A 19,013-nucleotide genomic window follows, 5' to 3' on the forward strand; every position below is an offset into this window, starting at 1 on the left:
GTAAATGTGTATGAAATCATTTTGCTTCAGTAACTTGATCCCTCAAAAACTGGAAAGTTTAAGCTGTGAACTATTTTAAGTTCTCTAAATTTTCCCCAGCTTGCTCTTGTCTATTCTGTGCTATCAACTCACCTGTTACTTTGAAGAGCTGAAAAAACTGAGACTCCCACCTTTGGACAATCTGTTCTTTAACTTTGTCTAAGCATGAGCTCTGAGGTGATAATATGTCTTTGATAAATTGTGACAGCTTGAATTTCTTCCTGCCACCCCTTTACAGTATTTTATAGTTCTTCTTTTAAATAGATGCACATTAAGCAACACAATAAAGATACTTTTTTGTAGCTAGGTGCCTCTGCCTATATGTTTTAGCACGTTTTTATTTCAAGTCTCTCGTGGCCTCATAACATTAGTTACCTGTTTTGTTTCCCTGCATCTTCATGTGTTTATTTGCTATAAAACCATTTCCCAATAGCACTTTGCTCTTATTTGGCAATTCATTGATGCAAAGAACAAAGAAGTTAAATTACAAAGATAATTCCTTTCTGAAAGAAACATAAAAAGTAAATCCTAATGGCACTGTTGCCAGTCTAGGTCAATTTGTGGATTTTATGTTTATACTGTGTATCTGCCAAGTTACGATGTAGTGGTTTAAAGGACTGTAAGCATGAGCTGGATTTTAAACTCTAATTTGATAACCTGTAAAGCAAGATTGTTATGAATATTGTGTAGCTTACTAGTATTTCTGGAAGACCTGTAACCCAAAGCTGCTGAGGGGAAAGAGCTGTATATTTTCATACTAACCAAAGAGGAAAATTTGGTATCTTCACATGCGTAAGACAGGACATTAGTTCTCTGCCAGATGATCAACAAACTAACAGGGAGCCATTAGTGTTTTTCTCAACTCTATGTATGTGATATGTAAAACATATTCTTATATTTATTTCCTATCCACATAAAAATGTGTGTTCATCTGTTTAGCTGACTTTTCCAGCTAAAACCTGAAGTAACTGAAGATAAAAGTTGAGAATTGAATACAGGGGAAAATAGAGTGCTTTGTAGTTTAGAGAGGGGAAAAGATAAGAAACTGGATGGTGACCAGATAGTATGTGGCAGACAACATGCTTGGAATGGTAAGTGATGAATCTGACTTCCAAAAAGTTGCAGTGACAGCACGTGAACTGCTGATTATATGAGAGGTCTTTTGCATATCACCCAAAGACATGGTGCTAAGTTGATGATGGTTTCGTGAAGCAGGTGTTAATTTGGAGAAAACAGATCAGCAGGCCTGATTCTCCTTCAGCAAAATCTTGAATTAGGCTGGAGGGGTGAAATAAGACTGAATGCTCAAAGTCAAAACGTGCTGGTTGGAAGAAGAAGACAGGTCCAAAGCCTGGCTCTGTTACAAGTGTTGCTTATCAAATGCTGACTGCAAGTCTTGTTTTCATTAGAGCAAGGATGTAACGTGTATGAATATTCATAGAGAATTATTCACTTGTTGGCTATGTCTTCATACTCTCTAAGATCAACAGATTGTATGCCAGTTAAAGCCATTACTAAAGATAAATCTAAGCTGCTGAATTCTAACCTGGATTTCAAGCACTGACAGTATGGGAACTGCTGTTTTACTTTATCTTCTTCTGAAAACAAGTCTGGTTGGTCTCCACGTTCGGAGGCGACTTAGCTGGGGATGCCTTCTTGTTTCTGTCTGTACTGTGCATACAAAGAAGTCATTTTGTTTCCAATTTGCACTATTTTCAACCCAAAGTTTATATCAGAAGTCTTAATTTGACAGGGGAAAATATTTGCCAAATGTCTCTTGAATATAGTGAATCATATTGTTATTCCACTACAATACAGTGCAGATGGTAGCATCTGCTTTAATAATGCATAATCAGAACATCTGATTTGAATGATATTGCAGTAAGATTTATGAACGTGTTTCTGTGATGATGGTAAACTAATGCATGTAATTCAGTCAGCTCCTAAACGGAAGTATTTTGATGTTTCACTCCAGAGAAAAAATATTATCTAGCAAAGACCTTGGGGAGGTAAATCCGATATTTTAAATAGATAGGAAACCAGCATAAACCATCCTGGGAGGCAAAGTTTTTGCATTTCACCTACATGGTATTTGCTGTGTGCAGTATTAGACAGTGGATGTATTAAGATCTTCTTGCATAAGACTTCTTTTACTTAAAACGTTCTATCATTCTGTAGTTCATAATGAAATTTCTGTTAAATCATCTTTGTCCTATACATTTAGTGCCTTGGTGACATTCCAGCCAATGTTAACCTATATACTAATAAAAACAAGCTCTTGGGAATTTAAGTAGGTGATCCGAAGAGGTGTCCTTCCAACCTCAACTATTATGTGACTCAGTTATTCTGTGATAACACTCCCATATGCTTCATAAAACTGTTCTCATTAGGTTTAAGTGCAGGTCTTCACAACGCAGTTAACATAAGACCTTACCTGAAATTTAGTATTAATTCAATTCCTTTCTTTCATGCAGAAAATCTCTTTTTTCAACTTTTTATGCCCAACCTAAGGTATGAAGTTGTGCTTTGGTTTATTTATGATAGTAACCTCTCTATATACTTTGCAGTGAGGGTACAAGTGAGAAATCACATAAGCATGGGTCGTCTTCCAGTGGCCTTACCTCCCTAAACAGTTTCACTGGCAGATTTATGGTCACCCAGCAGACTAGGAGAAAAAATGGCAAAACAAGTCACTGGATCTTGAGATGTGTTCAGGACATGCATTTACAACTTCAGAAACCGTGAGACTGTAGGAAATGTGGTAATAGCTTCAACCCAGATACTCAGACATGGACCCCAGCTACCCTTGTTAACTGTGCACTAAATGTACTTACTACTAAAAAAACCCAAACAACAAAACAAAAAAATATCACCCCCCAAACAAACAAAAAACCCTCCTCTAGCTGAACTTAAGGTATTTTTATGCAAGTGCTATGTAAGCATATATACATATATAAGTAAAGTGTTTGTTGTAAGCTCTTTTGTAATACATACTTTAATAATTGTTTCAGGAAGGGAGGAAAAACAAATCTTACAATTTGGAGCTACTTGTATGGACCAGAAACACAGACTGGTTGTAAAATATCAATGAAAGTGGGACACGTAATTCTATTAAAGAATGTGTTCATTGCATCTGAAAAAAATCAAAATGAGACAAGTGAATAGTTTTCTTTTCTTGAAAGTAGTCTTCTGTAATGAAAAGTATATATGCAAAATATTTTTAGTGTTAGTACAGATTATATTAAACCTGAAAATCTCAGTCATAAACACTATAAATGATTAGTTAAATATTTCTTGAATTAAAATGTTCTTCACTGTTGGAAGCTGAATGTAGCCAAAGTAGTAACTTCACCTGAAACCGAAAAGAGCAATTTATGGTCTGATCTGGCAAACTTTGTATGTACAAAAGGAAAATCATATTAGAACCTTTTGTTACTAGAAGAAAGGAGAGTTGTCATAACAAGCTTTTGTGCAAGAAAAAGATCTGTTCTGGCCTGCTTTTCAGAACATAGTGTTGCGAAAAATGCTTAATAGTCCACAATAGTTACTCACCTATACCTTGTCCCGTGCATGCAACATTTCATAATAGTTGTAGATTAGGCTAAGGATTAGAAAACTGTTGGAAGAATTTTGGTCCAAATCTGTTTTGCTTGGAGTGTATTCTCCATCTTAATTAGGAAATTTGGTAGCATATTTAGTTTCATTTGTAGATTGTGAGGCCCAGCTGGTTCTCATTTCACATAAACTACTTGCAAAAGGATCGACTGTAGAAGACTGCATTTTTTTTTTTTTTTTAATGTGGGGAGAGGAGTTTGTGTTCAGAGTGAATTATTTGGTACAAAAGGAATTCATGCTCTAGAACAAATTTAGTTTGGATTCACCAGTCATTTGTAGGTTTTTTTATTTAATCAAAGCTTCTGATTATCCAGGGACTAATTGCAAAGAATGGGACTAGCAGCTGCTCACTTCCTTTGGAAACTGAGATTTGGGTACTTAGAAGCAGAGGTTCCAAATTAGTTGAGACTGATAAAACTGCCATGCTAGGCAGCTTGCCTCTAAATATCATTTTACAGTGCATGTATTTTATTTGTTTTTCTTAACTAACAAAGTAAGCAGTACTGTTTCTGTCATGGAGCAAAACTATCCCTTATCAATAAGGACTAAGAGAGAAGAAACAATTTCCTCATGACAGAGCAGTATTTCAGTGTTTGTTAACATGACCATATTTTTCCTTTCAAGTAGGAAAAGACTGGATATATATTTTTTCGGCATTAATAAAACTGTCTTGAATATTTCCACTTGGAGTTTTTGAAGACCACTGAAACACAGGGGACTAAATCTCTCTTATATATAATAGAAAATCAAATTTTACTTATAAATGTAGTGTGAAAGTATAAAGATGTCATGATTGCCGATATGGGAGCAGACTTTGATCCATTTTCTGGAAAATCAAATAAACTGAAGAAACTGAGAGTGCGTTCTGATTTCCTTTTCTCTCCTGAAATAGAAGAAAAACTTCATTTCATCCAATGGACAGTCATTTGAATAGTTCAATTTTTTTCTATTGTTTTTTATTTTGATTTTTATGCACTGTCACTTGGCCCCAGAAGCAAGAAACTTCTGAGATATTTTTCATAAAGGCAAATCAGCTGGTATCTGTTAGGGATTAAAGGACTTTGCAAGTTATTAGCCTGAAATAATTTCTTTTTGTGGTTGTTTTAATAAACAGGTCCGATAAAGGCATTGTTATCAAACAGTAAAATACATTATTAAGTTATTACTTCAGGAAACTCCATAGGTTTATTCACAGTCAGACCAAATATGAGCAGTAAGCCTTTCAAACAGTTCTAAAAAGCTGCTCTGAGTCTTAACATGAAATACTCTGAAGTAAGACAGGATGTGTAAAAGCCTGACACTCAGTATCCCCTCAGGTGTCACTGCTGTTTGGGACTGTGACAGTGCGTTTTAGGACCTCTGGCCTTGCTATGATGACACTCACGCCCTTTAAAGTAATATAAGAATTCTGTTTCATTTGTCTTCTATGTCAGTACAAAGGTGTCTAATCCATTTATTTCAGAACCAGTAAAATTTGACTAACTTTATAACAATATATTGCTTCAGGTACCGTTACACTCTAGCATTTGCAGTAACAACTGCAATTTTTCTGTTTATTTAAATCATATGAAAGAGTTTTTCCTTGGACTGGAAGTAAAACATAAGTAGCACAAATTTTAGGCTACAGTTTTATTTTTTGGCAAATACTTTTGAGTCATTGTTTACGTTCAAGTAGTTAATTAAAATACTTATCTGGAAATGAATCTAGAGAAATCCTATGTATGTTCATTATAATAGTTTAACTTCTGGGTTTTTTTCATGCCCTAAAAGTAATGGGAACTCACTATTAAAAGACAACAAAAGTGATCCTTTATACATACCCCGTTGATGAATTATGCTGACAGCATACTGAACTTCAGATGTAAATATGTATATAAAAACCAGAAGAATACTGAGTTTATGAATGGGTCTGTTTCTAGGTCCAGTTCTTGCATTCAGTTTGTGTTGAGAGAGGCATTTTTTAATTTGCAAAACTTCCAAAAGCTTTTTGAATTCAGTGTCCTAGCAAACCTGTAGGCCAAAATGACTAAACTGGAATATGGTAGCTTTGGAGACTTATACATGGAACCAGTTTTATTAAGCAATTAGTCTCTTTCTGGAAATGATGTATACTTTTTAAGTTTTGCCAATTCAAATAGGCATTCTGATGCATGGAACTGTGGCTGTGCATTTTCTGTCTCTTTCTTAGTCCTATACATCATGTATATTTTATAAGGAGAAATTTAAATTGATTTGATTTACCCTTGATAACATGATTTGACACGACAACTCGTTCATTTTACATTTGTAAAATATATGAGAATAAATATATGAGAATAAATGCCACGGATGATTTTACATTTGTAAAATGTAAACGGATGATTTTACATTTGTAAAATATATGAGAAAAAATATATGAGAATAAATGCCTTGAAATGGTTGGCAGACACGGCATGATGGGCTTTGTGTTTGGTAAGAACTTGAGAATGCCTAGCATGGCTGATAATAAAAGGTGCTATATATAACAGTAGACTTCCAGATCTCTTTTGTATCTTGTGCCATTGAATGTACCTCTACTTTATGGAAGCAGCATGCTGGGCACTTCAGAACTCTTTTGTAAGCCTATAAAAAGTTTGCACCAAATACTCAAAACTGGATATACAGTTACCTGAAACTTATTTGTTTCAGGTGTGGCAACAGAGCGGAAACAGTAACCGTGCGCAGATGAATGTGAAAGAGACAGGCTGAGCACTTGAGTGTAGTGATTCTGTTAAGATCCTTTGCTAGGTAAACGTTTTTCTATGAGCAAATACAGCTCCTTCATAGAATAGGTCATTGAGGAGACCTATATATCTAGTCACACGTTCATTACAGGCTGCTTCATGCTTCCTCTAAAGTCAGCTTCTGGCTTCAGTGGGTGCTTAATCTGTCTCTACTCATGTTGGTATTCGTTTTTCTTCTAGGATCCACTGGAAAAACAAGAATAAAGGATGTTGTATTTTTCTTGCCACCTGTAATAATGTTTCTTCAGCTGGGAGACATTACAAGTTTCTCTCACCTATGTGAATCTTAAAAATATTAAATGTTGCTTTTGGATGTCAAGTTACTGTTGTGTCTGTCTTGCAACGTTGCCTCTCTGTATAATACTTTTTCTCATAATTAGAAAATTATGTTAATCCATTAAGTATGGAAAGTAAATATGATAGGAGAATATATCATTCTCTGATTTAGAAATCAGCTGTGGCACAATGTTTGATACAGCTACTTCCTTACTTGTTGGCCAGTTCTGCAAGGAGTGCGAAGTCCCATACTCTGAATAATGGAGGAGTAAAATCAAAAAAGTGTGTCCTTTTAGATCAGGATCTAACTTGCCATGGAGAATTTTTGCCTCTTGGTTATACCTATTCTTTAGGCAGAGAAAGAGAAAAACTTGAAGACAGCTTTTTCCAAAGAAATTTTCATTAATCTTCAGGAAGCGATCAATATAAGAATGTTTTGTTTTTAAGCATAGGCATTAAACTGACACAGCTGTTAAAATTTATATTTTCATTGATGTGATGAGTAATGTGGGATATGGTTCTTTTCATAGTGATCCATTTGTTGTTCCTAGTTTAATGCTTTTAATCCAAGCATATTCACTTATGTTGAATTTGCTGTTTCTAGCATAAGTAAATTTTTCCTTTTTTTGTTTCCCACAGACACTTTCCTCAAAATAGCTACTGAAGCTTAAATTTATACAGAAGTACTTGATACTGTCGGTTCCTGTTAGTGTGAATTCAGCATGTTTGTGTTCACAGATGCAGGGTGGGTCATATTAAACCAGCCTAGTGATGTTTCCAGTTACTTATAAATTGGTGCACAAAATGTTTCAAGGAGGGAAAAATACTAATACGAAATTAAATTTTACAAAGTCAAAAAAGCTGTCTTTGTAGTATTAATTTTTAAGCCTTATGTCTAAAGCTGAGTTTAGACATCACAAAAGTCTTCATATCACATTAATAAAGTTGAGGCAAATTCAAGACAGAGCTTTATAACGTGAGTAACCCAAGAGCAGATCATTTCGTAATGAGAAATAATCATAAGAAATATCTCTTAGTTGTGTCTATGTTGGACTATTTCTCTGTGTAGTCTAACCCAGACCTCAGCTTTTTACCTTAGAAACCTTGTGGATGAAAATCAAAAATCTTTTGATTGCAGAAAATCAGTTTTCTAGCTTGTTAACCCTCCTCTTTGTTCTGAGGTTCCGTTGCAGAAAAACAGATCTTGGGTATCTCATTGTCCACTGGTGCCAATTCCTCTACCAATCCTCACCTACTTTAGTGTCTGTCCATTTTAAGGAACGCTTAGTGCTCTCCACTCTGCTAATCCTCTGAAGTGAGTTATTTCTGTAAAGATTAATTGTTTTTACTCTGCGTGGAAACATTCACATATTCACCTATGTCATCACGTATTTCTTTTGTGGCATTTTTCTAAAGGTCAGAAATACCCTGCAACTTGAATGCTACATGTAGCCTTGGTCATCTCATCTCAACAGTGGTACAATACAACAGGAAAAAACATATAGAGAAGCAGCAAGTGCGTTGAAAAGTATGGATTGGGTTTACTCTGAGGAGAGACTTGCAGGATAATGACTCTTCAGTTAAACAAGGATGTTGTAGGGGAGAAAGGGGAATAGGACTGGAAAGAGACTGTAAGATAGTGGCATGAAAAAGTGAGCAGTGATTAACCACTGGGGTTTTTTTTTCTGTAACGTCAGAGCGTTCACTGAAAAATTATACAAAATGGGTTTGAAAAGAAATCAGATAAATCTACAGAGGGTAGGTCCTTCAACATCTATGAAACATGATGGTTCCTCTGTAGTCAGTGTTTCATAAAGCCTCATGCTTGCTGATTACTGGGAAAGATAGAGCAGGAGACTGATCACTATGCACCTGTGTTGCACTGAACATCATTAGAGACAGAGCACTGGGCCAGACAGACTTCTAGTCTGAACGAGCATGACTATTCTTACAGTGTCGTAAGAGTTCCAAAAATACATAGCTGTTTTCTGCCTCTGAGTCATATGAATTTGATGGATACCTGTCTTGATTACACTACAGGCAATAATAAATAGAAGTTGAGGCACTAGGATCAAGGACTGTATGGGTTCTGAAAACTAAGCCAGCTGGCTGAGGAGTGTTTGCTCTTTCTTGGCAAAGCAGCTCATTTTTACAACGATCCTCTGTGTATATCAAGGAACTGAAGAAAATAGACACTGTGAGCAGATTTGAAAATTGGACCTCCTTACATTTCTTTGAGAGATCAGATCTTCTGGCCCTATGGTAGCACTGGCCTCCTTTAATGAAACATCTGTGTTTTCAGACTAATATTCCAAATGGTACCTGCATAAAGTTAGTGCAAAATCTCTGTTTCACAGTGCTCATATACCCTTCTGTATCCCTAGTGGGATTTATACACATGTACTTAATAGATTAATAAAGTAAGTTATTAGTAGTGCTTGTTCTGCTGAGTTGGTTCTATAACAGCTTAATGGGCAAGAAGAATTATTTCCATTTACAAAACTTACTGAAATGCAGAAAGGCAAACAAAAATTGAACAGTAGGATTTTCCATAAGGGACTGGCCTGACCCAGTAGGTTGTCATGGCCAGGCTGAGAAGTCTTTGTTTCAGAGAGATTTGGAAAAGCCTGAGAACTCTTTGAGAACCATAAGAAATGTTATTCCTAATTCTCAAGTTTTAAAGAATGTTTTTTCTAGCAGTATAGCTTGTCTAATTTTTATAGAGGATAGCTTTGAATACTTTTGTTAATTATACATACCTAATCTCTCTCAGTTTCTGTCAAGGTCTCGTCCTCTGTTCTACTCTAGCACAAAGAGTTCCTTCGTGCATGAATTCTGTGTTTACTTTTATTAACTTTTCTCACCTTTCAATTTACTAGAGCATGAATTTACTTTCACAGGATCATTCATTGTATCATTTCTCAGCTTGTTTTTCAACTCGTGCATGTTTTTTGTTGTTTGGTTGGTTTTGGTGGTTTGGTTTGGGTTTTTGTTTTGGTTTTTTTTTTTTTTGGGGGGGGGGGGGGGGGGGGGGGGGGGGAGATGCAGTTTCCCGGGCATTGGATATGGAGTTAAGTCAGTTAGAAGACCTAGCTGAAATGTTGACCTTCATGGAAGTAAATTTGAAGCTGTGCCCTTGAGGCCACTGAATACCTGAGATTAGAAGGGAAAGAAAAAACCATAGTTCATTTTAAATGTCAGAATTTTGGGGGTCTGACTCTTCTTAATTGTAATATTTTTATAACTAAATGTGAACTGTAGTACCAAATCTGACTTTTGTATGCCATTCATCTTTGCATTTATTTTAAGACCAGAAATGTTCATGCTTTGGTTCAGAAACTTTCCTCTCATATATTTTACCAGGTAATGCTTTATTCAGTTGAAGTTTAAATCCAAAGCATTTATTCATTGTGGTTTTTTTCTGAAATTTTAACTAGCTAGAAATTGGAACTAGTTAGATGACAACTGAACTAAAATAATTAGGGTTTTTTTTCCACTTAATACAATAATAAATAATGAATGCAATTTTGGTTTTAAGATTTGCAAAGTCAGAAGCTGCAGCATTTCCCTTTATACTGTGTATAACAAAGAGAAAACTTAAAATGTCTGATACCAATTTAAAATAAAATTATGAGGTGCTTTTTTAAGCTCTTATGAACAATGTTTAAAACAACACTGAAGGAATGAATGGCTTTCTCCAGTTGATAGAACTGCTATAGAGAGCAGCTGAAGAAACCTCACTTTGCGCATGCCATTCTGTCAGCGTCAGCTTTTATATGTAAGGATGAGACTTTGTACAAACATGAGTCAGGAAGTTTGGTTATAGTACCAATGGCAACTGTAACTTAATATCTATGGATCCTGTGGAGGAGTTACTATGAGGTGATTTGTGTTCTTAAAGCATCATAAAGTATCAGTCAGATCATTTAGCATATTTTAAGGGTGCTTTCTTTTTTCCTTATTTCCTTTGCTACTTCATAATGCAGTAAATTTAACTATATTCAGTTCCCTTCATATTTTAAATCAAATTATTTAGTATAATATGTTTAAAAGCAACGTAGTTCTTACTGCCTGTCACTCTAACTTTTTTCAGCAGCCCACAAACGTGGTGCTTTTACAGTGCCAGGGTAATACCCAGCTGCCAGCATAAGTTAGTTTAGCGTATTTAGTTAATGAGCTTAGCTCATTTTCATCATGGAGTTATTGTACTAGCACTGTGCTTCACCTAAGGATGTCCCTTTATATGAGGACTCCCAGCAATATGTTGACTAGAGACTTTACCAGTTCTTCTACCATCTGCCTGAAATAGCTCAGTATCAGGTCTTTGTTCAACTTTGGCTAATCTATATTTCCCCCTAGAGCTTCCCCCTCCCCCTTAGTGTGGACCCTTTACACTTTCTAGCTGAAAATAAATATTCTTTTTTATTCCCATTCTAGTTATTCTTAAAAAAACCTCTATAGTCTTGGTTTTATTTATTACGTAAGGGGTAATCAAAGAAGGAAGGGTTCTATTTACCCTTCTGCCTATTCCAGTGAAGCATATAGAGGGGAAATAGAGCAAGTAGTGTCTGTATTAACAAATAAATTAAATTTAAGCTACAATTGGATGAATAGGATTTCTGGCTGTATAGTCCTGGAGGATGCTGTATAAGTAGTGTTCCTTAGGCGGTCATTCTAGTGATCAGCAGAAATTCTTCTGTTCCCAGCAGCTGTGGATGGTTGTTTAGGACTAAGGATTAACTTAATTGGAGAGGTATGCCAGGTTCTAAAAGGCCAGGATCCAAATGTGTATTTATAACTTCTGTATTTTATGGTGTCATGAGAACTACTGAGCCAGGTTGGAGAGGTGAATTGGCAGTTATGTTCCTGTGGGGTGACTGGAAACAATACAGCACATGGCTGGGGGAGAAGCAAGGTGGGAAAAGGCGGGGGTGGAAATTGTGCGCATTTGTTCATTCCAGCTGGGGAGTCGTCTTGCAGCTGAAAAAAGTGTGGAGGACTGCTGAAGCTTAGCCAAGCCACTTGATATTTCTTTACACCATTAAGTACAAAGCAATGTGATACTTGAATTTGAATCTTTAAGCAGTTTACAAACATGTATTTATTAATCTCAGAAAAAAAGGTGGTGGTAGTTAATTGTTAGCTATGTCTTCTAAATGTAAGAGGAATTTCTAGGCCACCCAAAGCATTGATATTAAGGCAAGATCTGGATTTCAAGAGTTCTTGTCAAAAACCACACCCATCTCCATAACTGATAAAGTTGGCAACCTCATTATTAGGAGCAACCTTGGAAAAACATCTGACTTACGAGTTGCTTAAATGTTCACATTCTTATCTCTGGACAGCTGCTGGTTCAAGGCAGCCATGAAAGATTCAAATTTAATTAAGGCTTTTCATAATTCTGAAGAACATCTTGCTCATAGTGAATATGTCTGTTAAACATTATGTTCATTTTGGCCACAGTAAGCTATAGTTTTACATACAGAAAGTAGGTTAAGAAATTTGCAAGGGATATTGGCTCTAAGTACAATAGTTATACCAGAGAGTTTTCATTTTATTTGAAATGCAAATCTCAGATGGGAATTTATAGGGTAAAGCTAGCTGAGCAAAATAAATTTAGGGCATTCAGACCAGTTTGCTCTGTCTGCACTTCCTGGAAGATCTTATTACATAGGTAATTATAGCAAACAGGGTTGCAATATCTTTATCTGTGGGCTGGGCTCTAAATTAGTATGAGCATGTGGCTTAGAAGGGGTGATAATAATTTAGGCTCACGTCTGCTTAACAGTAAAACTTTGGCTATTAATAGTGAGCAATTTTTACTGATCAGGCAAAAAAGTAAATTCTTTTCTTCTTAGGACCTGAAAAGGTGAGTAGATTGGTTCTTGTATTTTGCTGGTATATAAATTAATCTAATAAGTCCTGAAGGTTAGAATTTGCTAATACTAAAGCTTGTACTGTAATGTTAGAGATAGTTTTTGTTCAGTCCTTACCAAAGCTGAAAAAACTTATTTTTCAAAATATATGTATATTTTTATATAGGTAGATAAGTCATGGTGTTCTGCATCTGTTGATGTCATTCAGGAATGAAAATCATAAAAGGAATTGCAATTAAAATACCAGCAAATAGATGGATACTGTTTGAGGCACTCGGCATGCCTTGGGATTGATACAGGTGTCTTGTTATTTAATAATAATAAAAAAAGAATCCACAATTGCAGATATTTCTGTAGAACTAGATCAGAAATGGTAACTGAAAGCATATGAGATCTAACAAGCTATTTTCATAGTATTGCTCAGAACAGTCAAACTGTAGGAAGGGAGTGTCTGGGAAAGTAAGACTTGCCTGAAGCACAAGCAACAGGTCTGTCCAGAAAAAGATGTCAAGCAAGTAATGTTACATTATTGCTCTGGAGCAAAGAACATTGCTTTTATTAATAAATCGTTGTTTGATCAGCAGGTTTTACTCTAGCTTAAAGCAGTTAAGCAGCAAATACACTGTGGATACAGGTGAGAAAACAGGCAGAGTGTGGAGGCTGGAAGGAGATAGAAGACTTAGTTCTGGTGGTATTTTTCAGCAAAACTTTCTGGTTTGTGCCAAGGTCTTGATTGAAGGTTTTTCTATAAGTAAAATTTCAAGTTTGTAATGTAATGTAGCAGCATTTTCTGTACCATTTTCACTACAGATGGTCAAATACTATATTTGATGTTTAGAAGAAATAGTAGTCCTGCATTTCTTGTTAATAATAACTGTGTATTGCGCTAGCCGCTTTAAGCATGCGGAGCAGTAGCTTACAGCACAAATAAGAGCATGCAGTGCAATCTAGCAATAGAAACTCTATGCTAGTTTTTGTATTTTTCACTCTTTTTCTCCCTTCTAATTTTGAGGCAGTCTGCTGTCCTGATTTACCAACACAGCTGGTGGTCATAGATTTCTGGGGGAGTGGCTGGTGGCCACATCTGCCAAAGGAGCAAGGTAGCCTAGGTGCCTCTTTGGCAGCTGCTTACTGTAGATGAATTTACTTTCACTGAGGCGATTATTACCGATGTTATGGTTGCTTTGAACTAGGGGAAATGTTGCAAGGAAGGAGGCTCATTGCAGTTGAGCATCAGGTATCTCTAAAGTATTTAGTGAATCTACTAAGCTACTGGCAGGTAAATGTGACAACAGAAGACGGAAATCTACCAGAACCAACAAATCGAAGCAACAGAATCAGAGGGAGTGTCTGTAAAGTTCACATGTGTCTGTAAAGTTCACATGTGTAAGCATTCTGAAATTTTTTTTATATCAGCTGACTTAATGACTGTCCAGATTATGCTGAGCATAATTTGTGTTATTTTGAATACCATTAAATGAAATATTTGGGTTAGATACATTTTAGTGAAATTCAGTTACATTCAGCATTGTTCATACTGAAATTATTATTTTGACAAAAATGCAGAGACCAAACCCAACCATTCCTTTACATTAATCTTTGCCTTGGGTGACACTAAAGATTTTTCTTCTGTTTTCTGATAAGGCATTCTCATATTGCTCTTCAGATCAATTTGATCTGAAGTTAAATAATGCTTACCCATTATGACAAGCTATAAACGGCAGAGCTCAAATTAGAACATAGTAGTTTCTGACTCTTATTCCTGCATCTGTCCCTCTAGATAGTGGTGTTGTATACATTGACTAGAATGGACATAGACACACACCTTACTGGTAACACAGAGGTTATTAATAAATTACCCTGCTTTGTGTATATTTCACCAGCATCGTGGAGAAAAGCTTGCACCTCGGGATTCTTAGTTTGTAAAAGAAGCAAATAATTTCAACTTGTTTCTAAAAATTTTCCGTTGCACTGGGCTTATGACTGAAATTGAACATTTCTTATGATGCAGTAATTTCGAGTCAGCCTTAAATGTACTTTTAGGGTTTGTTCTTTTCTTTCTGACATTCCCTCTGAAACAAAAAATGGGTGAGTTTTTGTTTTAAAGCTGACTATCCTCTGGCTGCTGATTCTACATTCTAGTGTTTAGGCAGGCTCCAACTGAGAGAGTAAACGTGGGTGGTTTAGCTACCAGTCATGCAGTTGGTCATGGTGGCCAGTGTCTGAACTGTCGCTGGATGAACAGAGTACAAAAATATTTTCATCTGTGTGAACTGCCATTAGAGATTATTGTAATATTTATTTAAATTCAAAATAATTGAATTCTTAGCATAGGTAATTGATAAATACAGATTAGTGACACTTCAGTGGCATTGGAATAACTGGCCCCACAAACATACGACTATTGCCTATACATTTATCTACAACCTGCATCATTTGAAGGCTATCTCTAGCCATTGTCACACAGGTGTCTTTCACAGCTTTCTAAGCACCACAAAATTTGAACAGTTTTGAATCACAGATTTAAAAACTTTCTGTATCAAAAGACTGAATGTCAAAAGACTGAATTGCACCCTTCATGAAAATTCTATGACCCTTCAAAGGCTTTGTTAGTATTTTGAGTTGTGTGTTAGAGCACTGCAAAAATTATGCAGATTAAGTACGATCCCTGTTCATCGCTGTGTGGGCACTGGCTTCATACTTCAGTGATGAAGTGATGTGCAAAAGGGCCTTATTTCAGAGAGAATATTCTTACTGGCAGTGAAATGGACAGTGTAAATTCTCTTCCCCTTTTGAAATGTCATCTGTTGACAATAGTGACTGCTACTTGACTAAGAGTCCAGAAACACCAACTCACAAGTAGAGACTAATTTTGGAACATTTTGTTTGTTATCCTTAATGTCAGATGGTAACATCTGGTCTTTAATCCTGTTTAAAAGAGGCAGCAGTAACTTCAGAAACTTCATACTTGGGACATTTTGATTATTGGAACAGAAAGAACTGTATTTTCAGTGTCATGAAAGAAGTGGTAGAAAGATTGAATGGGGGTATAGAAAGGAAGAGTAAAAATTATTTCAGAATTGTCTTCACTCTTAAGGTAGCAATCAAAAAGCAGAGCTCCTACAGAGTTCTGCTTATAGGTTAAGTAAGCATGTTTTTCACCATGTGTTCATTCCTTTATTGAAACCTAGTCAAATCTCTTTTCCCCCACAGTGCAAAAGGTTGAAATGCACTGAACTTTGAATCTAGGAAACCATTGTTAAGGATGAGGAGTAGGGGAATCTCAGGCATCCAGTACTTGACATTGTTTCATTTTGTTTCCATCTGCATTTCCTTGTTTTCGTAAAATCTCTTAAAAAAAAAAAAAATCAACAATGAATGAAAACCTCAGAAATCCCAAGTCATCTATCAAGGATAGGACCAATTTTGTTAGTTTTCATATTACTAGGCTGTATTTTTGCTAGTGTGGACTTTTGCGTGCATGGCTTAATTTATAATGTAACAGTGACGTGTTTTTCTGTCAGGTCTGGTTTAGTGTAATACAGATGGTTTCATCTGTCTTTTCAGTAGAAAGAGTAAAGGTCTGAAGAAATCACAGATGATGGCTTCTGATGCTAGTCATATGCTGGAAGCAGCTTTGGAGCAGATGGATGACATCATTGCAGGTATAATAATGCTTTACTTTACACCAAACTATTTTGAGATTTAACTATGTTTGTCTTCTTCCCTCCTGCAATTTTCCTGTTTGTTTTTTTACGTTTTAATTATTATTCTCAATTTGTCAAGTTCTCTGTGACGTGCAGATTTCTCTGGTTCAACAGTTATTTGAAGAAAATTTAAAGTAAAATAAAGGAAGAAAACCCACAATTCCACCTCAGACGTGAATATTGAAGTAAGAGAGATTTACTTTGCTCTAATGCTATATGGTAACTTAAACACATCCTAATTCATGTGGTAACATTCCATATTGTATGTGTTAGTTTTTTATTTCAGCGTCTGAAAAAGGTTTTCACCAAGGCTTCCAGTTAGCTGGATAGTATATGTCTATATTTTACACGCACACACACATATAGATATACATAAATATGTGTATATCTATAAAAAGTACACATAATTTTCTTTATTTATGATGTATATATTTAAAATAGCCTAGCTATTAATTACCTTCACAGCCTAATGAGTTAGAATGCATATCTTTTTGTTGACATTTATATCCAGGACTGGAGCTATGCATTTCTTTTTACACAGCTGTCCACTAGAAAGGCATATGATGCAAGACAGAATTTGCTGTCTTTTGGTGCTCTCATGGTAGGGCAATTAAAAAATTTTCTCTCAACATTACAGCATCCAAGAAGAGAAGTTGGTTTCTATGGTTAGGACTTGGTAGCCTTGGGGTTTGTGCTCACACGCCATTCAGTATGAGCTCCTAAAAGAAGTATCTGGGTAGGGCCATGATCTCACTTGTGCACAATGGGATAGCATTCACTAAAGCTTTATAAATTTAAATAGTGACACCCATGCTATGCCTTCATTTTATTTTCCCCCTAAGGATGAAGACGATGACATCAACCTCTTGTTGCTACAGTTGTGCTTCTTCCTGCTCTTCTTCTGCTCTTCTAGTAAAGCTTTCTATCCAGAGACTAATATGGAGCTTCAAATATTACCATCAGACTAGCCGTGATTAGGCAGGAAGTCATTATCCAGGATTTTTAGTTTAAAGAATCTCTAGATTTTGTTTTGCTCATCCACATGAGTCTTCACTTTATTCTAAGTGTGTAAGCTTTAACAGACTGCTAAGATATACGAAGTGTAAATGTGAATGTGATAGATATAACTCCACAAATAACTTTTCACACCAATGGAACAAGTTCCAGGCAAATAGGAAAATTTAGAGATGTGTTTCCTTCTCCCTTCTTTTTCTGAATGCAAAACCTTATTCAAACAAGATTTTAACGAACAGAAGTTAATTGGGATTTTATTTTTTCACCTCTTACAAAACACGTAAACAGATAGTCAGGGAAGAATTGGACTTCCCTCAGATATGTAAAGAGAGAACAAGAAAAGCAAGTCCCAAACCATAATTCATAAACTAGGGAACTGAAATAATTTCTTGGCCATTGCAAACCTTGGGTTATGATCCTGGCTAGTGCTATAAAAGAGCCAAAGTAACATAGAAGCCCATGTCCCTTTAATTATGCTATGGAACCTGTGCTCATAAATCACCTGCATACATCTGGAAATGTTAACTCAATATTTCTCATCTGTGCTAATTTATACATAGTCCAGCACACATTGGTGATATCGTGGATGCACTGATGATTCCATTCTTCAGAAAAATCAAGAGAAAGAAAAATAGACATATTCTATTTAAAATTATTTTTGGATTAGACACTTATTTTCTTCCAGGAGTTGTCAGAGCTTTGTGGTATGTTTTCATTTGAAGGAAAGGGTTAGAAAACTTGTTATGATTTTGAGGATTTTCAGGTTTGTCATTCCATAGGATTTCATCTGCTTCAATCTTTTCTGTTAATAGATCGTGCTTCCAACATATCTCAAATTGTTCAGTATCTCCTCTTATGAGCAATAAAAGACCATGTATTCAACAAACAGGTCTATCGCCTTGCTTATCTGAGCAGTGCTGTGTTTTGTTTAGAAAAAAAATTCAGTTTTACTTGAAGATGCTATTTAATATTCCCTTCAAAAAAGTTTTGCAGACTTACAGGCTGTATGGTTTTTCCACTGAGAGGATAACATTGCTACTTAGTAGCGTTTCCATGAATGGCAGCTCTGAAATGTGGAAAGATAGCCTTGTAAAATGTGGCATAACTGATTAAATGGCAATATATGACTGCCTAAGAAAATCACATAGTTCTTCTAGTTTCATGCTAGAAAAATAATTGAGGTCGGAAGCCAGGTTTGGTTTTTTTGTTCTTAATATTCTTTTCCTTTTCCCCACTCCTTTTTCAGATTGTTTGTGCCCATAACATTTTAGGGTTTAATCTTGATAAATAAGGAATAGAATTAAATTGTTCCAGGCTTCCACAGAACATTGCTTTAACCCCCCTGTCACTTAGTTGCCATGATAAGTGGAGACACTGATACAGAGAAGCAAAGCAAATGATGGAAGAAATGGTCTGTGTGAATCAGCAGATTGCAGGTGCCATTCACAGCTGTTTTGTAGTGGTGTTGGTGCCCAAGCTGTGAAACAAAAAGATTCAGGCATGCTGGTGGTATGTAGAGTTTGTTTCCACAGTGCATGGATAGGTCATGAGCACATTGGCAACCTCTTCAAGCGAGTTGACTTTATGACTTCACATTACTTACATTTTTAGTCTAATGTCCACTGATATTCAGTATAATATGAAAAACAGGCTTATATAAAGATATCTAATGGGATAAGAACCAATATATTTCCCAGACAATGCATCTGTCAAGTCTCATCAAT

General features: G+C 35.8%; 1 protein-coding gene across 1 annotated transcript in view; it reads left to right on the forward strand.

The window, feature by feature from the left end:
* The window catches only part of PPFIBP2 (PPFIB scaffold protein 2), a 108,991-nt gene that overhangs the window by 3,100 nt on the left and 86,878 nt on the right, over positions 1-19,013 (forward strand). Inside the window, exon 2 of the mRNA XM_075502092.1 lies at positions 16,136-16,233. Coding sequence (XP_075358207.1) covers positions 16,167-16,233 — 67 coding nt within the window. The 5' untranslated portion in view covers positions 16,136-16,166. The remainder of the gene's footprint in view (positions 1-16,135; positions 16,234-19,013) is intronic.

Source organism: Mycteria americana, chromosome 5, assembly GCF_035582795.1.
Source record: "Mycteria americana isolate JAX WOST 10 ecotype Jacksonville Zoo and Gardens chromosome 5, USCA_MyAme_1.0, whole genome shotgun sequence".
In the NCBI taxonomy this organism is placed as follows: Eukaryota; Metazoa; Chordata; class Aves; order Ciconiiformes; family Ciconiidae; genus Mycteria; species Mycteria americana.